The sequence below is a fragment of the Lepisosteus platostomus genome, chromosome 25 (genome assembly GCF_059453375.1).
Source record: "Lepisosteus platostomus isolate fLepPlt1 chromosome 25, fLepPlt1.hap1, whole genome shotgun sequence".
Classification (NCBI taxonomy): domain Eukaryota; kingdom Metazoa; phylum Chordata; class Actinopteri; order Semionotiformes; family Lepisosteidae; genus Lepisosteus; species Lepisosteus platostomus.
The window spans coordinates 12,593,448-12,613,608 of NC_142635.1; the positions used below are offsets into that span (position 1 = coordinate 12,593,448).

Genomic DNA, 20,161 nt, shown 5'->3' on the forward strand with positions numbered 1-20,161 from the left:
TAGCAGCTCAACTCTTTTCAAAAAGCACCCCTGCTCTGATCCTGCTACAGGTCAATGGTTTGTTTCAGTACATCTTCAACGGGACTTTAAAAACACAGAGTTACCAAGCAATCTGTCACCACTGGGCCTATTTTCTTAATTATCCACATTCATCCCCAAAGTCTGTCAGCTGTCTCAGCAATTGCTCTGAGGGAAGAAGAGCCAATTAAACTCTCTGCAAGTCCTGTCTCACCCAGGATGTCACAAAGTGTTTGACGTCTTATGAATTATGAGAACATGCAATTGATTTAAAGTGCGTAGAAATATATATACCTGTACTGTATACGCCCACCCACCCATGCATTTTCACATCTAAAAAATTAACTATGCAACGCAGATAACTGGTGTAGGTATCGCACAAGATATTTTGACAAGAGATAAGTCGATTTTCACCACAACATAAACACAACAACAGAGGTTTGTCTTATGCCCTTTTTGATGGATTTCATCTATTAAGATTCTACCACACAACCATTTTGCATGAATCAATACGATTGTGATCAGGAAGGGAGAAAATCCCATGCACACTAATTACAAATTGCATTCGGGGAAAAAAAACAACAAAATACAGCACTAAAAAGCTGTAGCCCTGTCTAACTATCTCAGGAGTTCAGTGTTAAAGGGGATGAGCAGACATGGGCATTGCAGATGAACCACGGACACGCAGGCAGACAGTCACCCGTGAAGAAATGCATACAGAGAGACAGAAGATTTGATTTTGCAGCCACACACAATACCTTTTCACCCGGCGAGAAAGCAGCGATGAAGCAGGAGCAGGCCATAGTTGGAGCACAACAAGGTTTTGCAGTAGTGAGGCCCAGGCACTCCCAGTTCTGGATGACAGTGCTGCTATCCGCCCAACTTTCTGCAAATGAGCAGAACATCCATCAGAGAGGAGAGAGACGCAGGAGGCAGTGGCTGTTCTGAACTGACTTAATTCCTTTCCTTTTCAGCCTGATGTTTGTGTGAGGTCTGAGTACTTATTTTTTTATTATCCCTGCCTGGTAAGTGGTACCATTAAGGACTCAGAGCACATCTATCTGTGATAGCATCAGGAATAGGGAGAGTAACAGTATCTCTTACACAATAGATTCACCTCTGCAGGGGAATGAGAAGGATGTGCAGTAAAAATATCTTCAACAAGTCTCCCAGAGGGGCAATCACAATGCTCTGAGCCTTTATCCTTTGATATCTACATAGAGTGTTCCCCATCCCCCTATAGAACAGGAGTCCTAACTCCTGTCCTCAGAGTCTGAAATCCATCAGACTTTTTATCAATCTTTAAATTATAAACAGCTTCAGATAAAGTCCTTTGTGATAGGAGAAAAATAAAGGCAATTGAGTTGCCTTTAGATGTAACTCATAGAAATAAATGCAAACCTAAACTATTAAGAGAATACTGTGTATTTTTGCTTTCTTGTATCAACTATGAAATTTTGCATCTATTTAAAACCTAAAATCAATCTCCTCCAATGAACAGAATCCTCACTAACGAACATAAAGGAAACCCCTCCAATTAGAATAGTGCAGGTAATTGCTGCTAGATGAAGGAGTCCTAGGCTGACCTCTCTGTGGCCTGAGAATTAGTCTTTAGAGATATTTCAGGTTGGAGCAGTGAAAAAACAGAAAAGAGTCCTCAAAAAATCCAGCAAGCACAAGTTCGCGAATCGCATAAATGTTTTCTAAACATTTTGTGGGCAAAACGACAATGTGTTAATTTTAATCTTTTATTACACAGGATATTGTTATTATCCAATACCCTATAATGTTATCACTCTACTGCTACTACACTACTGCTAATAATATTTTCCTTACACTTATATAGCGCTTTTCTGGACACTCCAAAAGCGCTTTACAGGTAATGGGGACTCAACTCCACCACCACCAGTGTGCAGCCCCACCTGGATGATGCACCAGGACTCTCACCACACACCAGCTATTAGTGGGGAGGACAGCAGAGTGATGAAGCCAGTTCAGAGATGGGGAATAATAGGAGGCCAGGGTTCACCAGGGTTATACCCCTAATATTTGTTAAAAAGACCCTGAAATTCTTAATGACCGTGGAGATTCAGGATTTTGGTTTTACATCTTATTCAAAAGACGGGGTCTTTTATAGAGTAAAGTGTCCCCATCTCTTAACAGGGGCATTAGGACCCACACAGACCACAGGGTGACTGCCCCTCCTGGTCCCACTAACACCTCTTCCAGCTACAACCTTAGCTTTCTCAGGAGGTCTCCCATCCAGTTCCAGACTCACACCAGCTGAGCTTCAGTGGGCTGCAGGGTGATATGGCTGCTGGCGACTGATTTACAATCGTCAATGAAATGTTCAAATAAAGGATAAGCATTGGTGTGTCAGCTGACCCCGTCCCCTCTGTTGTGGTCTGTGTAGCTGTGATTTGAAACATGCAAGTATCTCTTCCAGTTTTATTCTGTAAAGTCACATAGTCAAATTATTTCGCTTCATCTCTCCTCTAGTCAATCTGAATAAGCTCTTTGAGGGTTGGTTATGGGTACTTCTTGATAAACCAGCCAGAATAACATAAAACATCCCAGCCTTCTGCTACATTAGCACCTCCTCCAAACAGCAGGTGGTTCTGCCATACCAGAAGGCCAGCCCTCCCTTCACTGGAGAGTTCAAGCCGGTGAGCTCAGCAGGTTTCTAAGGGATTATAGCACAGTATCAGCCTGAATCCTTTACACAGCAATGCATTCCTTCAAAACAAAACCGCCAGGTGTTCCTGAAGTGGATGGCACACACCACAAAAAAATTAATAAAAGCTAAAGTTCAGTATTATGCCAGATCCTTCCCCAAAAGGATGAAGATATGTTGCTGTGGAGGTAACCCATTAGCCAGACACGTGAGTGGTGAGAGAGCATGGAGGAGACTGCGATGAGACGTTCTACCTTCATTTCAACCTCTTCACGATGACTTCAGGCCTGCTGGAGAGGCTTGCTGACAGCAGTTGTATAACAGCGCTCGATAAAAGTGCGAGCCGGCTCCCTCACCCATCCCCAGTCCGCACCCATTACAGAAACCTTCAAGTCAACTATCAATAGAAATGCTTTAGCAGTATACATGTATCAGCTCAAAGTAGCTTGCAGCACTGAGACATGAGTGGCATAGCTCTCTGCTTCTAAAACATACAGATAAATATTCCAATACATTCTGTGAGAACTGATGTAATGGAAAATGAACACTACCACTAATAATAATAATATTAATAATACATTGAATCTCAATAGCCGTCACATAGAAAATAATAGAGAAGTTAAATAACTTAAAAAATCACTAAGAAGGAAAAAAAAATAGGTAATCAACAATTTACTGCATAGTACTGTAAGTTGATACATTTGCAGGTAGAGAAGGGAAGTTACAACTCAAGTTCCTTGATGTTCCGTATGTTGAGCAACAAAATCACAGACCAAAGAGCAAAAGCACGACAAACAATAGAGACATTGTCGTCTCAGCCTCCCCTGTGTTTGCACAGGTTGGTTAATGCTTGGGCAGCAGAGGGCAAGGCTGTTCATCCAAAGTGATAAAAACCCACAGCCTAGATTCCTGGAAACTACTCCAAAACATATGCAAAGCGCAAAGAATACAAAATCAGACGTCAAAGTGCGATTTATCATAATTAAATAGAGTGAGGACAATTAAACGGAGTGTTATGCAGGTGTTCCAATAACTACTGAAGTGTTTAATAGTGTTGACACAAGGATAAGGCATTCTGGCTAATTCACTTAGGTGAAGAGGGCACACATACCATGTGGGAATGAAACAACTTTACCCAGAAGGAGACTGGCAGTGGTATAAGTAGCCCAGTGTGCCAGCACAGGAGGCATTCGACTGAGACGTCAGGCAGGATGGCTCTCGCTGTGACCATGATCCTCTCCACAGTGCTGCTGCTGGTTCCAGCGCTTCTGGTTCAAGCAGGTAAGACAGTTCTAGCAGGTGCCTCAGCATATATTCATCGGACTATGTACTGTATATGATAACAACCCTGTACAGCTCGTTAATTAAACCAGTAATCATCATTCTTTAGTATTATATACAATGATGTTTGTCTTGCTGCATTTTCTTTTGTACCCTCTGAGACAATTATGTTCTGCTGGCAAAAGTAACCATAGTGATAGTAATTATTTGGTTAAGAAAACACCCTTGCCTTAGTTCTGTCAGACGAGAAGTGAAACAGAGCGACCGCTCTGTGCTGTATTAAGGTGATATGTGTTGACACAAAACTTTTGAGGGAGCATTTTGATTTTTGGAACCAACTGGAGAGTGGACATTGGAATAACAGTAGATAATAACATGGGAATTCAATTTTTGCTCCATGAGTTTTCAACTTGTTGTTTTTTTTATATATTTCATTATTCTGTTTAAGAATTCTTTGTGTTGCCCATCAGTGAAAAATGCAGGACAAAAACATGAGAAAATGACAGTTTTAGCCCATGACATCCTGAAATAAAAAAACAGAGAAACATTGAAAGAGTAGGTAATTCCTGATAAAAACGTGAGAGGTTGAAAACGTACAGCTTTTTTGCAAGACACTAAGAGGAAGGACAGAAAAGATTTGTTTCGCTGCCAGAGGAGAATTGTAAAGGATGCAAAAACAAAAGCAAAGTCTTTTTTTTGAAGTAGAATACACAGTCCCTAATGGACTCACCATGTTAGCAATTCAGGAATAACTCCTAGCATACTAACACTTAAAAAATGCTGAACAGCCCCTTTACAGATGTCAGAATTTAATATTTTGTGTAAATACATGTTAAATACATAACCTTCATGATTCACTAATACAACCTACTGTACTGTATATAAGGCATGTTTTAGTCAGTTTCTAGCACTCAAAGGCTGTGTGTCAGTAACAAAATAGAAACACTTGGCTTACAGATGACTCCCAATGTCCAGATCTATAAAATTCACAATCCTGAAGTGCCTGCATGAGTCCCCAGGAGTGAGAATAGAGTTGGAAAGACACTCAAGAAGAAAAGCACTTTCATAGTCAGCATCAAGACCCACGCCTTCAATGACTGAATGTCCTTACTTCCCAGAATCGAGTGAAGCAAGAAGCAAGTGGTCTCCGATTCAGTTGTCAGTGGAGAACGCCATCGAAAGTACCCCTCGACTGATCTTCAAAGGCTCTGTGCCCTACAGGGGAGTTCTTCTGGGGGCGATGTGGAGAATACAGCAAGAAAACTCAAATTTCAGGTCGGTAATAAGAAAAGAGGCAGTTCAGGAGTACAATCTAAAATTTAAAGAAACTCAAACCTACATTTACCATGACTTTGAAGCTTCTAAACCAAACTCTTCCATTCTGAAAGAGGCCAATTTCCTGCACTGTGAAGTTTCATGGCCTTGTCAAGCAGTATGAATTAACACCAGGAGCTGTCGCTGTGGGCTAATGGCCTGGGCTGAGCTACACAAGGCTGTGTCTGTTTCTGCAGGTATGAGACCAGGGATGACATCAACTATGGCCCCTACCTGGTGAGTGTGAACGGAGTGGCTGGGAACGACACGGCCCACACGTACTGGCAGCTGCTGAGGTACCCCAACATGCCTCTGGACCGGGGTGAGTCACTGTGAGAATCCCATCACACCCCTGTGGGAGCTGTCAAAGAACCGGAAGAGACAGGCCTGCCACAGCGCTGCACGATCCCTGTCCTTACTGGAAGACAAGGGAGAGGAGCTCGGCTCAAGGGCTGTGGGAGTTTGGAACAAGCAACCCAGCCATGTTGTTAAAGCCACTATCTTGGCTTCTTTCAAGAAATGGCTGCAGGAGATCTTTGGGTCAATGATTTGCTAACTACTGAACAGGCTAGACGGACAAAACGACCCCCTGTTGTTTGTAACCTTTCTTCAGTTTTAATTACATTTAATTAAAAGTAATTACCTCACTCCTCCTTCCACTTTGTCTTCCGTTGGACAAACCCTGGCATGGTGAATATGCATCAATGCCAATACAGATACCAGCTAAAACACAGGACAGTTACTGTTACCCCCATTAACAGGTGATATAATTCAGCTTCATGGCACTGGAAGAAACAATTAATTAATGTGAAGTGTTTGACACATAATCTAGGGAATTACATCTCCCCTTGTCCAGAGGACTTCATCCACAGCCCTAGGGAGAGTATGTTCACGTAGGTGTGTTACCATGGGCTGAGAAAGATTCTAACCACAAGAACCCAAGACCCACCAGTGAAATTACTGTAATCAAACGAAAATCAGCAATAAATGATCAGTAAATGAATCTGCAGCCATAGCATTCTGGGTCCTGGATGAGCCCAACACCCAGGAATGAGCAGTGTTTGCTTTCGATTATCAATGTCAAGTTGATTTCAGCCAGACAAGCTGGTGCATAGATAGTTCTCATCACAGATGTGGAAAGTTAGGAAATTACCCTGCTTTGGGTTCCAGCAAAACAGATGACAACATTAGAATTTGCCTGTGACGTAGAGGAATGATGATGCAAGTCTCCTCACTGTGACAACAGCTATGAAATCCATGCCTTGTGATTTGTCCAGTTGAGTTCCTGATTTAATTCATACTTCTCCCTGCATCTTGGCTCGCTTGTCTCTGTGCTTCGATAACTTAATTAAGCACATCTGTTTGTTTACTCACCTTGTCTTTCCAGGAGTTGGGTGCTACATTCCAGGGGAAAACGAGCACATCATCCTGAGATTCACAACTTGGGATTAGAGGAGACCACTGGAATAAACTAACTGGGAGTCAGACTTTTACCCTAAGTCTCTGCTGCAAGATCAGCTCGCTAGAGATGGAAGCATTTCCTGACAGGGTCTTCCAGGCTGTCCAGCTCTAGAATACATTTTATTATCCTGAATGATTTTATGAAACCACTGAAGGTGTCCCAATAAAGTCTAGAATGATTAAAACTCACTGCCATGTCTTGTCTTGGTTGAGATGAATTTCACTCTTCAACCTGAAACACAAGTGTGTTGTTGCTGGACTGAACTGGTCAAGCAGTTGTGCTAACAGGTGGACTGCTGCAGAAGTTAGATCTAATGTCCTAATGGCCAGTACACGCGTCATTAAACTTACTGTTATAGGTATATATTCATAGCAAGTGTAGCATGTGCTGCTTTTGCAATTTGCAGAGTTTTGGACTGTTGATGTTATGTACAGTAGACTGTTTTATTGAACTATTCATGTTCTGCCAGCTTTTCCATCCACCCAACCACCCATTTATGCCTGGTCTCGCAAAAAACATAAGATCAACCATCACTAGCTTTCCATTCGCAAAACAATACACGAATGCAAAACAGAATTATTTGTATTGCTGAACAGTAAACGTGTTTCTTGTAAATACCGAAAAGCAAAGCTTCAGCCTTTGCTTAAAATCCAAACACAAGTGTCTCCTTAGAAAAATTATATTCCTTTTCTTATAAAAAGGGACACACGTGTTCCTCTCGGGCTCATACACACCCATGCAGAGATCTTTTCTTTCTGGGCTTTGTGAATAAAGACACTACTGGGGCATCATGGGGAACAAGGCAGAACTACACCATGGATGGGATGCCAATCTGTTGGGAGGTACATGCACACCTGGACAGTTTAGAGAGGCCTGTTAAAACCAGTGAAAGCCTGCGCTGAAAGTGTTGCTATGGTGCTGCACATGTGCACACACCTTCCTTCCCTATACCCATTAAGCCAGCCAGCATGTTTTCAGAACACTGGAGAAAAGTGGGGTTACTTAATTATCCCCCCCAGAAGACGTTGATTGGTTTTTCAGTTTGGCAACAATATGTTTTCGTTACCTGCCATATTCATTCCTGGTCCTTGAAGGCCACAGTCCACTGAGGTAATTTTTATACTGTATCTTCACGAGTATAAAAATGGTACAAGTGTTAATCAAGACAGTGGATTCCAATCAAGTCAATGAGAGGCCAAGCTGGAATGAAAACTGAAAGACAGCAGTTGTACAAGACAGCTTTCCCACAGAAAACCTAGCCTTAGCTAGTTCACACAGCTATTTCCTTTTCCATCTAGATATAAATCCCTTCCAAACCCAGAGGAGCAGAGTCTAAAAGACATTTTCCTCAAGCACACATTTTTCCAGAAACAAGAATATAAAAATAAACTTGCACTTGCACAAAGGAACAAAAGCACCAATCTCTTCTGGCTGGTCAAATCCAAAAGATATCTTCAATATATCCAAATATGCAATGTATATTCCAGAGGATATCTTCAATCTTCAATTCAGAAGAAATCCAAAAGATATCTTCAAAAATTTTATGGATGGAACTTGGAAAGAAAGGACAAGAAAAAAGTTCACCTTACAAGGGTGGCTTTATTAACTTTTGTTCTGTTTCAGCTCAAAGGGTTGTACTGTTCCAATTCAATAACAGAAACCCTTAAAAGCCCAAAGAAATGTTTATGATATTTTATGACATAAAATCTCTTGACACAGACAAGGAAGAATTAGAATAATAGGACCTTTGAATGGATGTAAGAAGAGCTGGAGAATCCCAATTGAGGTCAAACAGAACAGAAATATTAGACCTAAAGCAGTTTATGCCTTGAAAAAACAGGGAAATGACCTAAATATGAAAAAACAAAACATTGTTCAGAACAGCAGTAGTCAGTGATCTCACATTTTAAGGTCCAAGGATTCCAGTGACCTTGAAGAAAGGAAAGGACATGGGTCAGATTAACAAGTTATAGCCATAAAGGTGCAAAGGGCAGAAGTATCTCAGGGGAATGGAGACATCTGTCATCCATTCAACTGTCATCAGTGAGCCATTTATCCCTGTGAGGGTCAAAGCAAGAGCTTATTCCAGAAGCACAGGCAGGACTTTGAGCAAATGGCTGCTGTCATCCCTGCTCTGGACTTCAGTCTACTTCAGACCTCTGCAACCCTGAGACCAAAGGCAATGTATTGGCTTAAGTGCTGGTGGTTTTTCCCATATCGTAAACCACTGAGGGCACCATCACACTGAAAGGAATATATTCCCCCATGCACTGCTGGCATAGCCTGAATTTGAACCATCCACCTCCCCTCTGCCATGCCGGAGTGCATCCTAGATTTTAAAGGGCGTGCCAGGAGATGGCACACCAAGTCAATGAGATTAATAACCAGGCTCCTCAGGCGACCACCGGATAACCTGAACAATCCAGATCGAGGAAATGCATCCTGCAGCCCTGCGCCCAAAAGATGAAATAGCATCCAGACAGGGAAGCTTCTGAGAACAAGCTGGGAAAGATTAAATGGTCCAAGAACAAATATTACACTTTGGAAACTAAAACGACATTCTAAAGAAGGAGGAGGGAGATTTGAGACTATCAGAGCAAAAACAAAATAGCTTTCTTTGACCAGCTAAATCTGCACTGAAAGCTCAGTCCTACCCCATTCCTCCTCCCCTAGACCTGTGACAGTAGAGGAAGTATAAGTAGCCCAGTGAGCCACCACAGGAGGCATTCGATTGAGACGTCAAGCAGGATGGCTCTCGCTGTGACCATGATCCTCTCCACAGTGCTGCTGCTGGTTCCAGCGCTCCTGGTTCAGCCAGGTAAGACATCCCAGATAGCAGCCCCTGCCAAGCAGGTGCTTTAGCGTATACTATATTAATCAGACTATGGATATGATAACTACTGTACCCTGTACAGCTCTTTAATCAAACCAGTAATCATCATTCGGTTGTAATTACTGCATACATAATCTTGATTTCACACTGCATTTTCTTTTGTGCCCTCTGATAAAATTTGGTTCTGCTGCCAGAACTGCTGTGAAAAAAATCTTAAGTATCAGTATCAACAGCTTTTTATATGAGCAGTTCTGTGGAACCGCCTTATGAAGGGGTGTGGACTGTTACACTCATTCATTTTCTTACTCTCTTGTTTTTCTATCTGACTATTTCCTTATCCAATTTAAGAATGCCTTTGTTTTTTGTCCATCAATGGAGTGCAGGTTGCAACACTAAAAAGGTCTTCAGATGAAAACATTCCTGAATGCCATTATTAATCACAATTTTCTGAAGTAAAACGCAAGGAAACATTGCAACAATTACAGATAAAAAGAAACTTGAGGTTGTTTGCTGAATATGTGCAGCTTTTTTAAAAAAAACCCCACAAACTAACAGGCTTATTTTGCTGCCACAGGTGCATCGTGCAGGAAGAAGAAACAAAAGTCGATGAAAAGGGGTGTAATCCTTTGCTGTAGAAAACAGTGCACAGTCCCTACTGGACTCACCTGTAAGACATGTGTTAGCAATTCAGGAAAGGCAAATTAACAGTGACTAGCTAAGCAACACTTAGCAAATGATTAACGATCTCTGTATACAACTTAACTACTGTTCTTACGTTTAATAATAAATGCCTAATAATCTTCATGTTTCACTAATACAGCCTGTATAAGGCATGTTTTAATCGGTGTCTAGCACTCAAAAGCTGTGTGTCACTTATAAAGTATTAACAATTGCCTTACCGATGATTTCTAACATCTACATCTAAAAATAAATCACAAACCTGGAGTGGCTGCAAGAGTCCCCAGGAGTGAGAGTAGTGACTGATTGTCCTTTTTCCCACAGAATCTAGCGGGTGGTCGCCAATCCTGTTGTCAGTGCGGAACGCTATAGACCAGAAAGCTCCACTGTGCTTCAGAGGATCTGTGCCCTACAGGGGCTCTCTTCTTGGGGCGATGTGGAGAATACAACAAGCCAACTCTAATTTCAGGTCAGGACACCATATCGGTGCAGAGTTACTGTAAGACAGCAGTTAAAAGATTTCTTAACAATAATATAGTCCAGTATCTCAAATGCAATATAGCAGAAACAGTTCCCCTGCAGAATTAGTAAATAATGGCCAGTCTTTGGTCATGTTGCCCATTTTAGACGAGTACTGTACTATGAAGTGTAAAGGACAGTGTAGAGTACTAAGAAAGTCTCTGGACTCATATTGGTGGGTTGTGGGTTCAAGTCCCTGTTGGAAACCATCATCAATATCTGCCTCTATGAACTCAGAAAACTTAGGTCTTATGATAACGTGTTGTTTCTCCAGGGTGGAATAATGTGCTCCCAGATTGCTTGTCCTAGAAACCAGGAAGAGCCTGAAAAATAAAAATGGTGACAAATGAGCGATAAATTACCTACTGATTATGAAGTGAGAATTTAAGTCACATTTAGCACATAAGGTAAATGAGAAACACAATATCAATATTAGTATTATATTCCATCCTGGAGTGTGTGATTCCAAACTAGGCAGTGATAATTATATCAGTCAGCTGCTGTACCTTTGGATACAGTAGTTTAGTTGCATTGCTCCAGTACATCCTGCTGTAGAAATGGGTTTTGGTCTCAGAAACGGACCCTCTTTTTTTAGAAAAACCTCCATGATAAAAAAGAGGCAGTTTTGGAGTACAATTTAAATTTTGCAGAACTGCAAACCTACATTTACCATAACTTTGAAGCTTCTATACTGTAGAAACCAAGAGATTCGAGCCTGAACTGTCCGTTCGTCAAGCCAAGCTTTATTGTATGCATACAAGGAACCACAAGAAGAACCATAGTAGCTATAGCAGTTATAGTAGCTCAAAGGGGATCTGGCTCTAGACAGCTTATATATACACTTTTCTCTACACCCTCCTCCTCCTGTCTTTGAGGTAGCTTTCTCAAGAAACTCCAGGACTCAGAAAGCACTTAAAACATTCCTTTCTTATCAGGGAGTTTAGTAGAAACATTCCGTCCCCATCAGGAGGTTAGAACAGAAGACGGGAGTTTAGTACAGCGTGGGAAAAGCACCTGTGCTAAAGCAAGTGTGAAGGTTAGAGTTTAGCATGTGAATTCAGCAGGAGTTCACAGCAGCTACCACTATATGGGTACAGAGTAACATACGGATTCTGCTAGCAGACTCCATCAATACAAAACACTTCCATTCTGAATGAAGCCTAAACCGCACATAATTTTTCCTACACTCTGAAGTTTCTTGGCTGTGTCAAGAAGTATGAATTAACACTCTTTCTCCAGCTGCCTGTGTAATTGCCAGAAGCTGTCGCTGTGGGCTAATGGCCTGGGCTCAGCTCACAAGGCTGTGTCTGTTTCTGCAGCTTTGAGACCAGGGATGACATCAACTACGGCCCCTACCTGGTGAGTGTGAACGGAGTGGCTGGGAACAACACGGCCCACACGTACTGGCAGCTGCTGAGGTACCCCAAGACGCCTCTGGACCGAGGTGAGTCACTGTGAGAATCCCATCACACCCCTGCAGGAGCTGTCAAAGAACCGGGAGAGACAGGCCTGCCACAGCCCTGCACCATCCCTGTCCTGACTGGAAGACAAGGGAGAGGAGCTCGGCTCAAGGCTGTGGGAGTCAGGAACAAGAAACCCAGCCATGTTGTTAAAGCCATAAATGTGTGGTAATAAATAAATCTGTAGCCACAGTATTCTGGGTCCTGGATAAAGGCAAAGACATTTTGTGCACTGGTCATTCTCCACCCAAGAATCAGAAATGTTCGCTCTGAATGATCAATGTCAAGTTGATTTCAGTCAGGCAAACTGGTGCATAGATCGTTCTCATCACAAATGTTGCAAGTTTGGAAATTAAACTGCCCTGGTTTCCAGCAAAACGATTACAAACACTAGAATATGACTGTGATGTACAGGAAAGATGATGCAAGTCTCTAACTGCAACAGCTACTGTATGAAATCCACGCCTTGCGAATTCTGTCCAGCTGAGTTCCTGTTTTAATTCATACTTCTCCCTGCACCTAGGCTCGCTTGTCTCTGTACTTTGATATAACTTAATTAAGCACATCTGTCTGTTCACTCACTTTGTCTTCCCAGGAGTTGGGTGCTACATTCCACAGCCAAACGAGCACATCATCCTGAACTTCACAACCTGGGACAATCTAAAACGCCACTAAACTAATTGGGAGGCTGAGTATTCCCTACGTTCCTACTGTGAAACTGACTCAAGTCAGACAGAAGAATTTCCTCACAAGGTCTTCCCAGCTGTACTGCTCTAGTAATAAATCTCTGACTATTCTTTATAATTTTGTTCAAAATCTGAACATGTCTAGAAATCCAAATAAACTCTGGTGTGATTAAAACTCACTCCCTCGTCTTATCTTGCTTTCTGAGATGAATTTATTTCTGAAACCTCACGCACAAGTGGGCTACTGCTGGACTGAGATAGATATTCAATCAATGCATGTGTTACTGGTGAACAGATATAACAAATCTTGCTTTAGCAGTTCTCAGGTTACCTTATACAGATTTAACTTTTTACACCTGTAGTTTTACTGAACTATTCATACTCTTCTACTACAGTACATCATCCATCCACGCCACTACCCCTCTTTTCTGGACTCCCCCCAAAATAAGATTGTCATTTCAATAGTTTGCCATTTGCCAAAGAAATACATGAATGCAAAATAGAATTAAGGCAGGGCTACACCATGGTTGGGATGCCAATCTGTTGCAGGGTACATGTATGCCTGGGCAGTTTAGAGACACCTTGTCGAACTTGTAATTGGCCATCATTATACTCAGCCTTACTCAAAATGAGCACCATACATCCATCTGTTGTCAGGAAGTCACTTATCCTGATGAGTCACAGCAAGCTAGAGACTATCCCAGAAACACAGGGCTGATCTTAGCCTTGGATAGAATGACAGTCCACAAAAATCCTACTGCAACCCCAGATGCTAAAGTCAACCTATTAGCTGTAGTACTGGTATGATTTCCCATACTGTAAACCACTGAGGGCACCAGCACAATAAAAGGAGAGTGCACTGCGGTCATAGTCTTGTTCTGAACCACCAACCTCACATCTGGAGAGCAGGTCTTATATCGGTTTAGCAGTTGCTCTACGTGATGCACCAAGTTGCAGATCACAGATAACCAGACCAATCCAGATCTAGGAAATGACAAGAGTATGAACACACCATTCGCTCAAAAAGGCTGCCGAGAACAAGCTGGGAAAACACAAAAAACAAGACAGCCCAAGAAGAAAGGTTAGGTTATCAAAACTAAAAAAACATTCCAAAGAAGGAGGAGGGAGATTGGAGAGCAAGAACAAAATGTCCAGCACAATCAATCCTTTCTGACCAGTTTGACCCATACTTAAAGCTCGGTCACTCTGTACTCACACCCTCTTCCTCCTCCCCCAGACCTGTGACAGTAGAGGAGGTATAAGTAGCCCAGTGAGCCACCACAGGAGGTATTCGACTGAGACGTCAAGCAGGATGGCTCTCGCTGTGACCATGATCCTCTCCACAGTGCTGCTGCTGGTTCCAGCGCTCCTGGTTCAGCCAGGTAAGACACCCCAGATACCAGCTCCTGCCAAGCAAGTGCTTTAGCGTATAGTATATTAATCAGAGTATGGATATGATAACTACTGTACAGCTCTTTAATCAAACCAGTAATCATCATTCTTTAGTAATTACTGCATACATAATCTTGATTTCACGCTGCATTTTCTTTTGTGCCCTCTGATAAAATTTGGTTCTGCTGCCAGATTATACCACCTAAATATAATTATTTGGTTAAGAAAACATTGTTACCTACGTTTTCTCAGAGAAGACAAAAATGAAACAGGGTGGTGTTGCAAACGTATTTACTTAGTTATTTTCATCGATATTATTCTTTGTGGCCCTACCTTGTGCCCGTTTCTTGCTGGGATGGGCTCTGGCTCCCCTGCATCCCTGAATTGCAAGAAGTGGTTAGAAAATGGGTGGATGGATATTCTTTGTGGCAGGCTGGTCTTTGAGGGGACTCATATGACAGCTGTTTGTAAATACACACAGTGGGTGCTAATTCTTTCATTATTTGTGGTTGTTCTTTCCACATTCTCACATGAGGGTTAATTACTTGGGATATTAGGTACATAATGGGCTTCACAGTTTAAGCTGGGGGCTGGGTGCTTGAGAGCTGTCTGGGGTGTCTCTTCTGGGGTGTTCTATGAAGACCTGTAGTATCTGTGAAATAAATCTTAATACTAATCTATACAGTATCAGTATTAAGAGCTTTTTATATGATCAGTTCTGCGAAACCGCCTTATTAAAGGATTCAATCTGTTACACTCTTATTTTCTTACTCTCTTGTTTTTCTATCTGACTATTTCCTTATCCAATTTAAGAATGCCTTTGTTTTGTCCATCAATGGAGTGCAGGTTGCAACACTAAAAAGGTCTTCAGATGAAAAAATCCACGAATGCCAGTATTAATCCCCATTTTCTGAAGTAAAACGCAGGGAAACATTGCAACAATTACAGATAAAAAAAAACTTGAGGCTGTTTGCTGAGTATGTGCAGCTTTTAAAAAAAAACCCACAAACTAACAGGCTTATTTTGCTGCCACAGGTGCATCATGCAGGAAGAAGAAACAAAAGTCGATGAAAAGGGGTGTAATCCTTTGCTGCAGAAAACAGTGCACAGTCCCTACTGGACTCACCTGTAAGACATGTGTTAGCAATTCAGGAAAGGCAAATTAACAGTGACTAGCTAACCAGCACATGATGAATGATCTCTGTATACAACTTAATTACTGTTCTTACTTTTTCTCATAAATAATAAATGCCTAATACAGAATATAATCTTCATGTTTCACTAATACAGCCTGTAAAAGGCATGTTTTAATCGGTGTCTAGCACTCAAAAGCTGTGTGTCAGAAAGAAAGTATTAACAATTGCCTTACAGATGATTTCTAACATCTAAATCTAAAAATAAATCACAAACCTGGAGTGCCTGCAGGAGTCCCCAGGAGTGAGAGTAGTGACTGATTGTCCTTTTTCCCACAGAATCTAGCGGGTGGTCGCCAATCCTGTTGTCAGTGCGGAACGCTATAGACCAGAAAGCTCCACAGCGCTTCAGAGGATCTGTGCCCTACAGGGGCTCTCTTCTTGGGGCGATGTGGAGAATACAACAAGCCCACTCTAATTTCAGGTCAGGACACCACATCGGTACAGAGTTACAGACAGCAGTTAAAAGATTTCTTAACAATAATATAGTCCAGTATCTCAAATGCAATATACTGTAGCAGAAACATTCCCCTGCAGAATTAGTAAATAATGGCCAGCCTTTGGTCATGTTGCCCATTTTAGACGACTGAGACTATGAAGTGTAAAGGACAGTGTAGAGTACTAAGAAAGTCTCTGGACTCATATTGGTGTGTTGTGGGTTCAAGTCCCTGTTGGAAACCATCATTGATATCTGCCTCTATGAACTCAGAAAACTTAGGTCTTATGATAACCTGTTGTTTCTCCAGGGGGGAATAATGTGCTCCCGGATTGCTTGTCCTAGAAACCAGGAAAAGCCTGAAAAATAAAAATGGTGACAAATGAGTGATTGTGCATGGCTGGAATAAATTACCTACTGATTATGAAGTGAGAATTTTAGTCACATTAAGCACATAAGCTAAATGAGAAAAAAATATCAATATTAGTATTATACTGTATACCATCCTGGAGTGTGTGATTCCAAACTAGGCAGTGATAATTATATCAGTCAGCTGCTGTACCTTTGGATACAGTAGTTTAGTTGCATTGTTCCAGTACACCCTGCTGTAGAAATGGGTTTTGGCCTCAGCAATGGACCCTCTTTTTTAGAAAAACGTCCATGATAAAAAAAAGGCAGTTTTGGAGAACAATTTTAATTTTACAGAACTGCAAACCTACATCTACCATAACTTTAAAACTTCTATGTGAAACACTTCCATTCTGAATGAAGCCTAAACCGCACGTCATTTTTCCTACACTCTGAAGTTTCTTGGCTGTGTCAAGAAGTATGAATTAACACTCTTTCTCCAGCTGGCTGTGTAATTGCCAGGAGCTGTCGCTGTGAGCTAATGGCCTGGGCTCAGCTCACAAGGCTGTGTCTGTTTCTGCAGGTATGAGACCATCGATGACATCAACTACGGCCCCTACCTGGTGAGTGTGAACGGAGTGGCTGGGAACGACACGGCCCACACGTACTGGCAGCTGCTGACGTACCCCAACATGCCTCTGGACAGGGGTGAGTCACTGTGAGAATCCCATCACACCCCTGCGGGAGCTGTCAAAGAACCGGGAGAGACAGGCCTGCCACAGCCCTGCACCATCCCTGTCCTGACTGGAAGATAAGGGAGAGGAGCTCGGCTCAAGGGCTGTGGGAGTCTGGAACAAGCAACCCAGCCATGTTGTTAAAGCCATAAATGTGTGGTAATAAATAAATCTGTAGCCACCGTATTCTGGGTCCTGGATAAGGGCAAAGACGTTTTGTGCACTGGTCATTCTCCACCCAAGAATCAGAAATGTTCGCTCTGAATGATCAATGTCAAGTTGATTTCAGTCAGGCAAACTGGTGCATAGATCGTTCTCATCACAAATGTTGCAAGTTTGGAAATTAATCTGTTTCGGTTTCCAGCAAAACAATGACAAACTTAGAATGTGACTGTGATGTAGAGGGAAGATGATGCAAGTCTCCAACTGCAACAGCTACTGTATGAAATCCATGCCTTGCAAGTTCCTGTTTTAATTCATGCTTATCCCTGCACCAGGGCTAGCTTGTCTCTGTGCTTCGATATAACTGAATTAAGCACATCTGTTTGTTTATTCACCTTGTCTTTCCAGGAGTTGGGTGCTACATTCCAGAGGAAAACGAGCACATCATCCTGAACTTCACAACCTGGGACAATCCAGAAGTACACTAAACTAATTGGGAGGCTGAATGTTCCCTATGTTCCTACTGTGAAACTGACTCAAGTCAGACAGAAGAATTTCCTCACAAGGTCTTCCCAGCTGTCCTGCTCTAGTAATAAATCTCTGACTATTCTTCACAATTTTGCTCAAAATCTGAACATGTCTAGAAATCCAAATAAACTCTGGTGTGATTAAAACTCACTCCCTTGTCTTATCTTGCTTTCTGAGATGAATTTATTTCTGAAACCTGACGACCAAGTGGGGTACTGCTGGACTGAGATAGATATTCAATCAATGCATGTGTTACTGGTGAACAGATATAACAAATATGTGTAGGAAGAGCAGCAAATCTTGCTTTAGCAGTTCTCAGGTTACCTTATACAGATTTACCTTTTTACACCTGTAGTTTTACTGAACTATTCATACTCTTCTACTACAGTACATCATCCATCCACCCCACTACCCCTCTTGTCTGGACTCCCCCCAAAATAAGATTGTCATTTCAATAGTTTGCCATTTGCCAAAGAAATACATGAATGCAAAACAGAATTAAGGCAGGGCTACACCATGGTTGGGATGCCAATCTGTTGCAGGGTACATGTACGCTTGGGCAGTTTAGAGACACCTTGTCAAACTTGTAATTGGCCATCATTATACTCAGCCTTACTCAAAATGAGCACCATACATCCATCTGTTGTCAGGAAGTCACTTATCCTGATGAGAGTCACAGCAATCTAGAGACTATCCCAGAAACACAGGGCTGATCTTAGCCTTGGAAAGAATGACAGTCCACAAAAATCCTACTGCAACCCTAGAGGCCAAAGTCAATCTCTTAGCTGTAGTACTGGTATGATTTCCCATATTGCAAACCACTGAGGGCACCAGCACAATAAAAGGAGAATGCACTGCAGTCATAGCCTTGTTCCGAACCACCAACCTCCCATCTGGAGAGCAGATCTTATATCAGTTTAGCAGTTCCTCTAGATGGTGCACCAAGTCCCTGAGATCAAAAACCAGGCACCTCAGGCAAGTAACAGATAACCAGACCAATCCAGATCTAGGAAATGACAAGAGTATGAACACACCATTTGCTCAAAAAGGCTGCAGAGAACAAGCTGGGAAAACACGAAAAACAAGACAGCCCAAGAAGAAAGGTTAGGCTATCAAAACTAAAATAACATTCCAAAGGAGGAGAGAGATGGGAGAGCAAGAACAAAATGTCCAACACAATCCTTTCTGACGAATTAGACCCATACTGAAAGCTCGGTCCCTCTGTACGTACACCCTCTTCCTCCTCCCCTAGACCTGTGACAGGAGAGGAGGTATAAGTAGCCCAGTGTGCCAGCACAGGAGCCATTCGATTGAGACGTCAGGCAGGGTGGCTCTCGCTGTGACCATGATCCTCTCCACAGTGCTGCTGCTGGTTCCAGTGCTCCTGGTTCAAGCAGGTAAGAGACAACCTGCACCTCGGCATGGGATCCTGGGTCCTATCAGAAGGGCTTAACAACACGTGTTAGTCAGGCTACACAAGCGAACAGGTCAGCTCAATCAGGGTGATTCATTGTTTAATATCATTTCTATTTTCCAAGAGGACATGGGTGATGCTGTGGGTTTGTTGCTCAGGCTGGGAGACGCACAATTTTGAAATCAATAAAAATGAAGGAATCCCATGGGTTTTTTTTTTCCCAATTAAGGGATATTCAGGTATGTTTTTTGGACAAGTTTCTTTCTTTCTCAATGTGATCCCAAATTGAAACCTCAGGAGCCTCGCACATCATCCAACCTTTCCTATGGTCTTCCCAGGCAGCACCACTACTATGTTTAAGCTGTCATACCGCAGCGATTTCAACAACAGCTTCACTGGGCAGTTCCAGGTCAGCATCCCAAAGGGTTCCATTCTGTTTGGGGCCATGAGGAAGATACACTAGCTCAATCAAGACAAGTTCAGGTCAGAGGGCTTTTGTGCTCTTCATGTACTTGTGATCTGCTCAGAACTTACACACCCATCTTCTGCAGCTTTTATACAGCTTCATTGACTTCTGTAGATTTGCACCAAGAGTTTTGCTAATGCATATCTTTACCATTAGTTTGCCTCAACCTTTTCAGGTCAGAATAAACTGTACTTTTCTACTCTACTATTCCTCTAACTATTTTTCCAAGTGACTTTTTACCTACACTTAACTAAGGAATGAAATCAATAGAATCAATAACTCAGAGATTGTAGATTGGGCCGAGCATCAATCTACAAGGTACAGTACCAACTTTGAGAGGTATTGGAAATGCGACCTATAAGTTCCAATATTCTTGCAATTAATGCCTTTCAGTAAAATTATTTGTTCTAGTTGTAGAAAACAGTTTTAAGACATACAGTACATCTTTCAGGAGGAAGAGAATCGTAATTTCCAGTCTAAAACCTTTAGCTACCAGACATCTGCAGCAGTGATAAGTTATTCATAAACCATCATACGGCATGAATTCAAAACTTCTTACACAG

At 42.1% G+C, this 20,161-nt stretch overlaps 3 protein-coding genes across 3 annotated transcripts; all 3 read left to right on the forward strand.

Annotated features, from left to right (window-relative positions):
- Nucleotides 1-3,813: 3,813 nt before the first annotated feature.
- LOC148641111 (transcobalamin-2-like) lies at nucleotides 3,814-6,937 on the forward strand. The gene is made up of 4 exons (XM_088619366.1): nucleotides 3,814-3,973; nucleotides 5,092-5,248; nucleotides 5,485-5,609; nucleotides 6,675-6,937. The coding sequence occupies exons 1-4, from the start codon at nucleotides 3,904-3,906 to the stop codon at nucleotides 6,737-6,739; spliced, it is 417 nt and encodes a 138-aa protein (XP_088475492.1). The 5' UTR covers nucleotides 3,814-3,903; the 3' UTR covers nucleotides 6,740-6,937.
- Nucleotides 6,938-9,409: 2,472 nt separating this feature from the next.
- LOC148641112 (cobalamin binding intrinsic factor-like) lies at nucleotides 9,410-13,104 on the forward strand. The gene is made up of 4 exons (XM_088619365.1): nucleotides 9,410-9,567; nucleotides 10,585-10,729; nucleotides 12,099-12,223; nucleotides 12,835-13,104. Exons 1-4 carry the CDS (start codon nucleotides 9,498-9,500, stop codon nucleotides 12,912-12,914), a joined length of 420 nt encoding a protein of 139 aa, XP_088475491.1. The 5' UTR covers nucleotides 9,410-9,497; the 3' UTR covers nucleotides 12,915-13,104.
- A 1,043-nt stretch (nucleotides 13,105-14,147) lies between these two features.
- On the forward strand, nucleotides 14,148-17,868 carry LOC148641113 (cobalamin binding intrinsic factor-like). The gene is made up of 4 exons (XM_088619532.1): nucleotides 14,148-14,307; nucleotides 15,790-15,934; nucleotides 16,878-17,002; nucleotides 17,599-17,868. Exons 1-4 carry the CDS (start codon nucleotides 14,238-14,240, stop codon nucleotides 17,676-17,678), a joined length of 420 nt encoding a protein of 139 aa, XP_088475658.1. The 5' UTR covers nucleotides 14,148-14,237; the 3' UTR covers nucleotides 17,679-17,868.
- The last annotated feature ends 2,293 nt before the right edge of the window (nucleotides 17,869-20,161 follow it).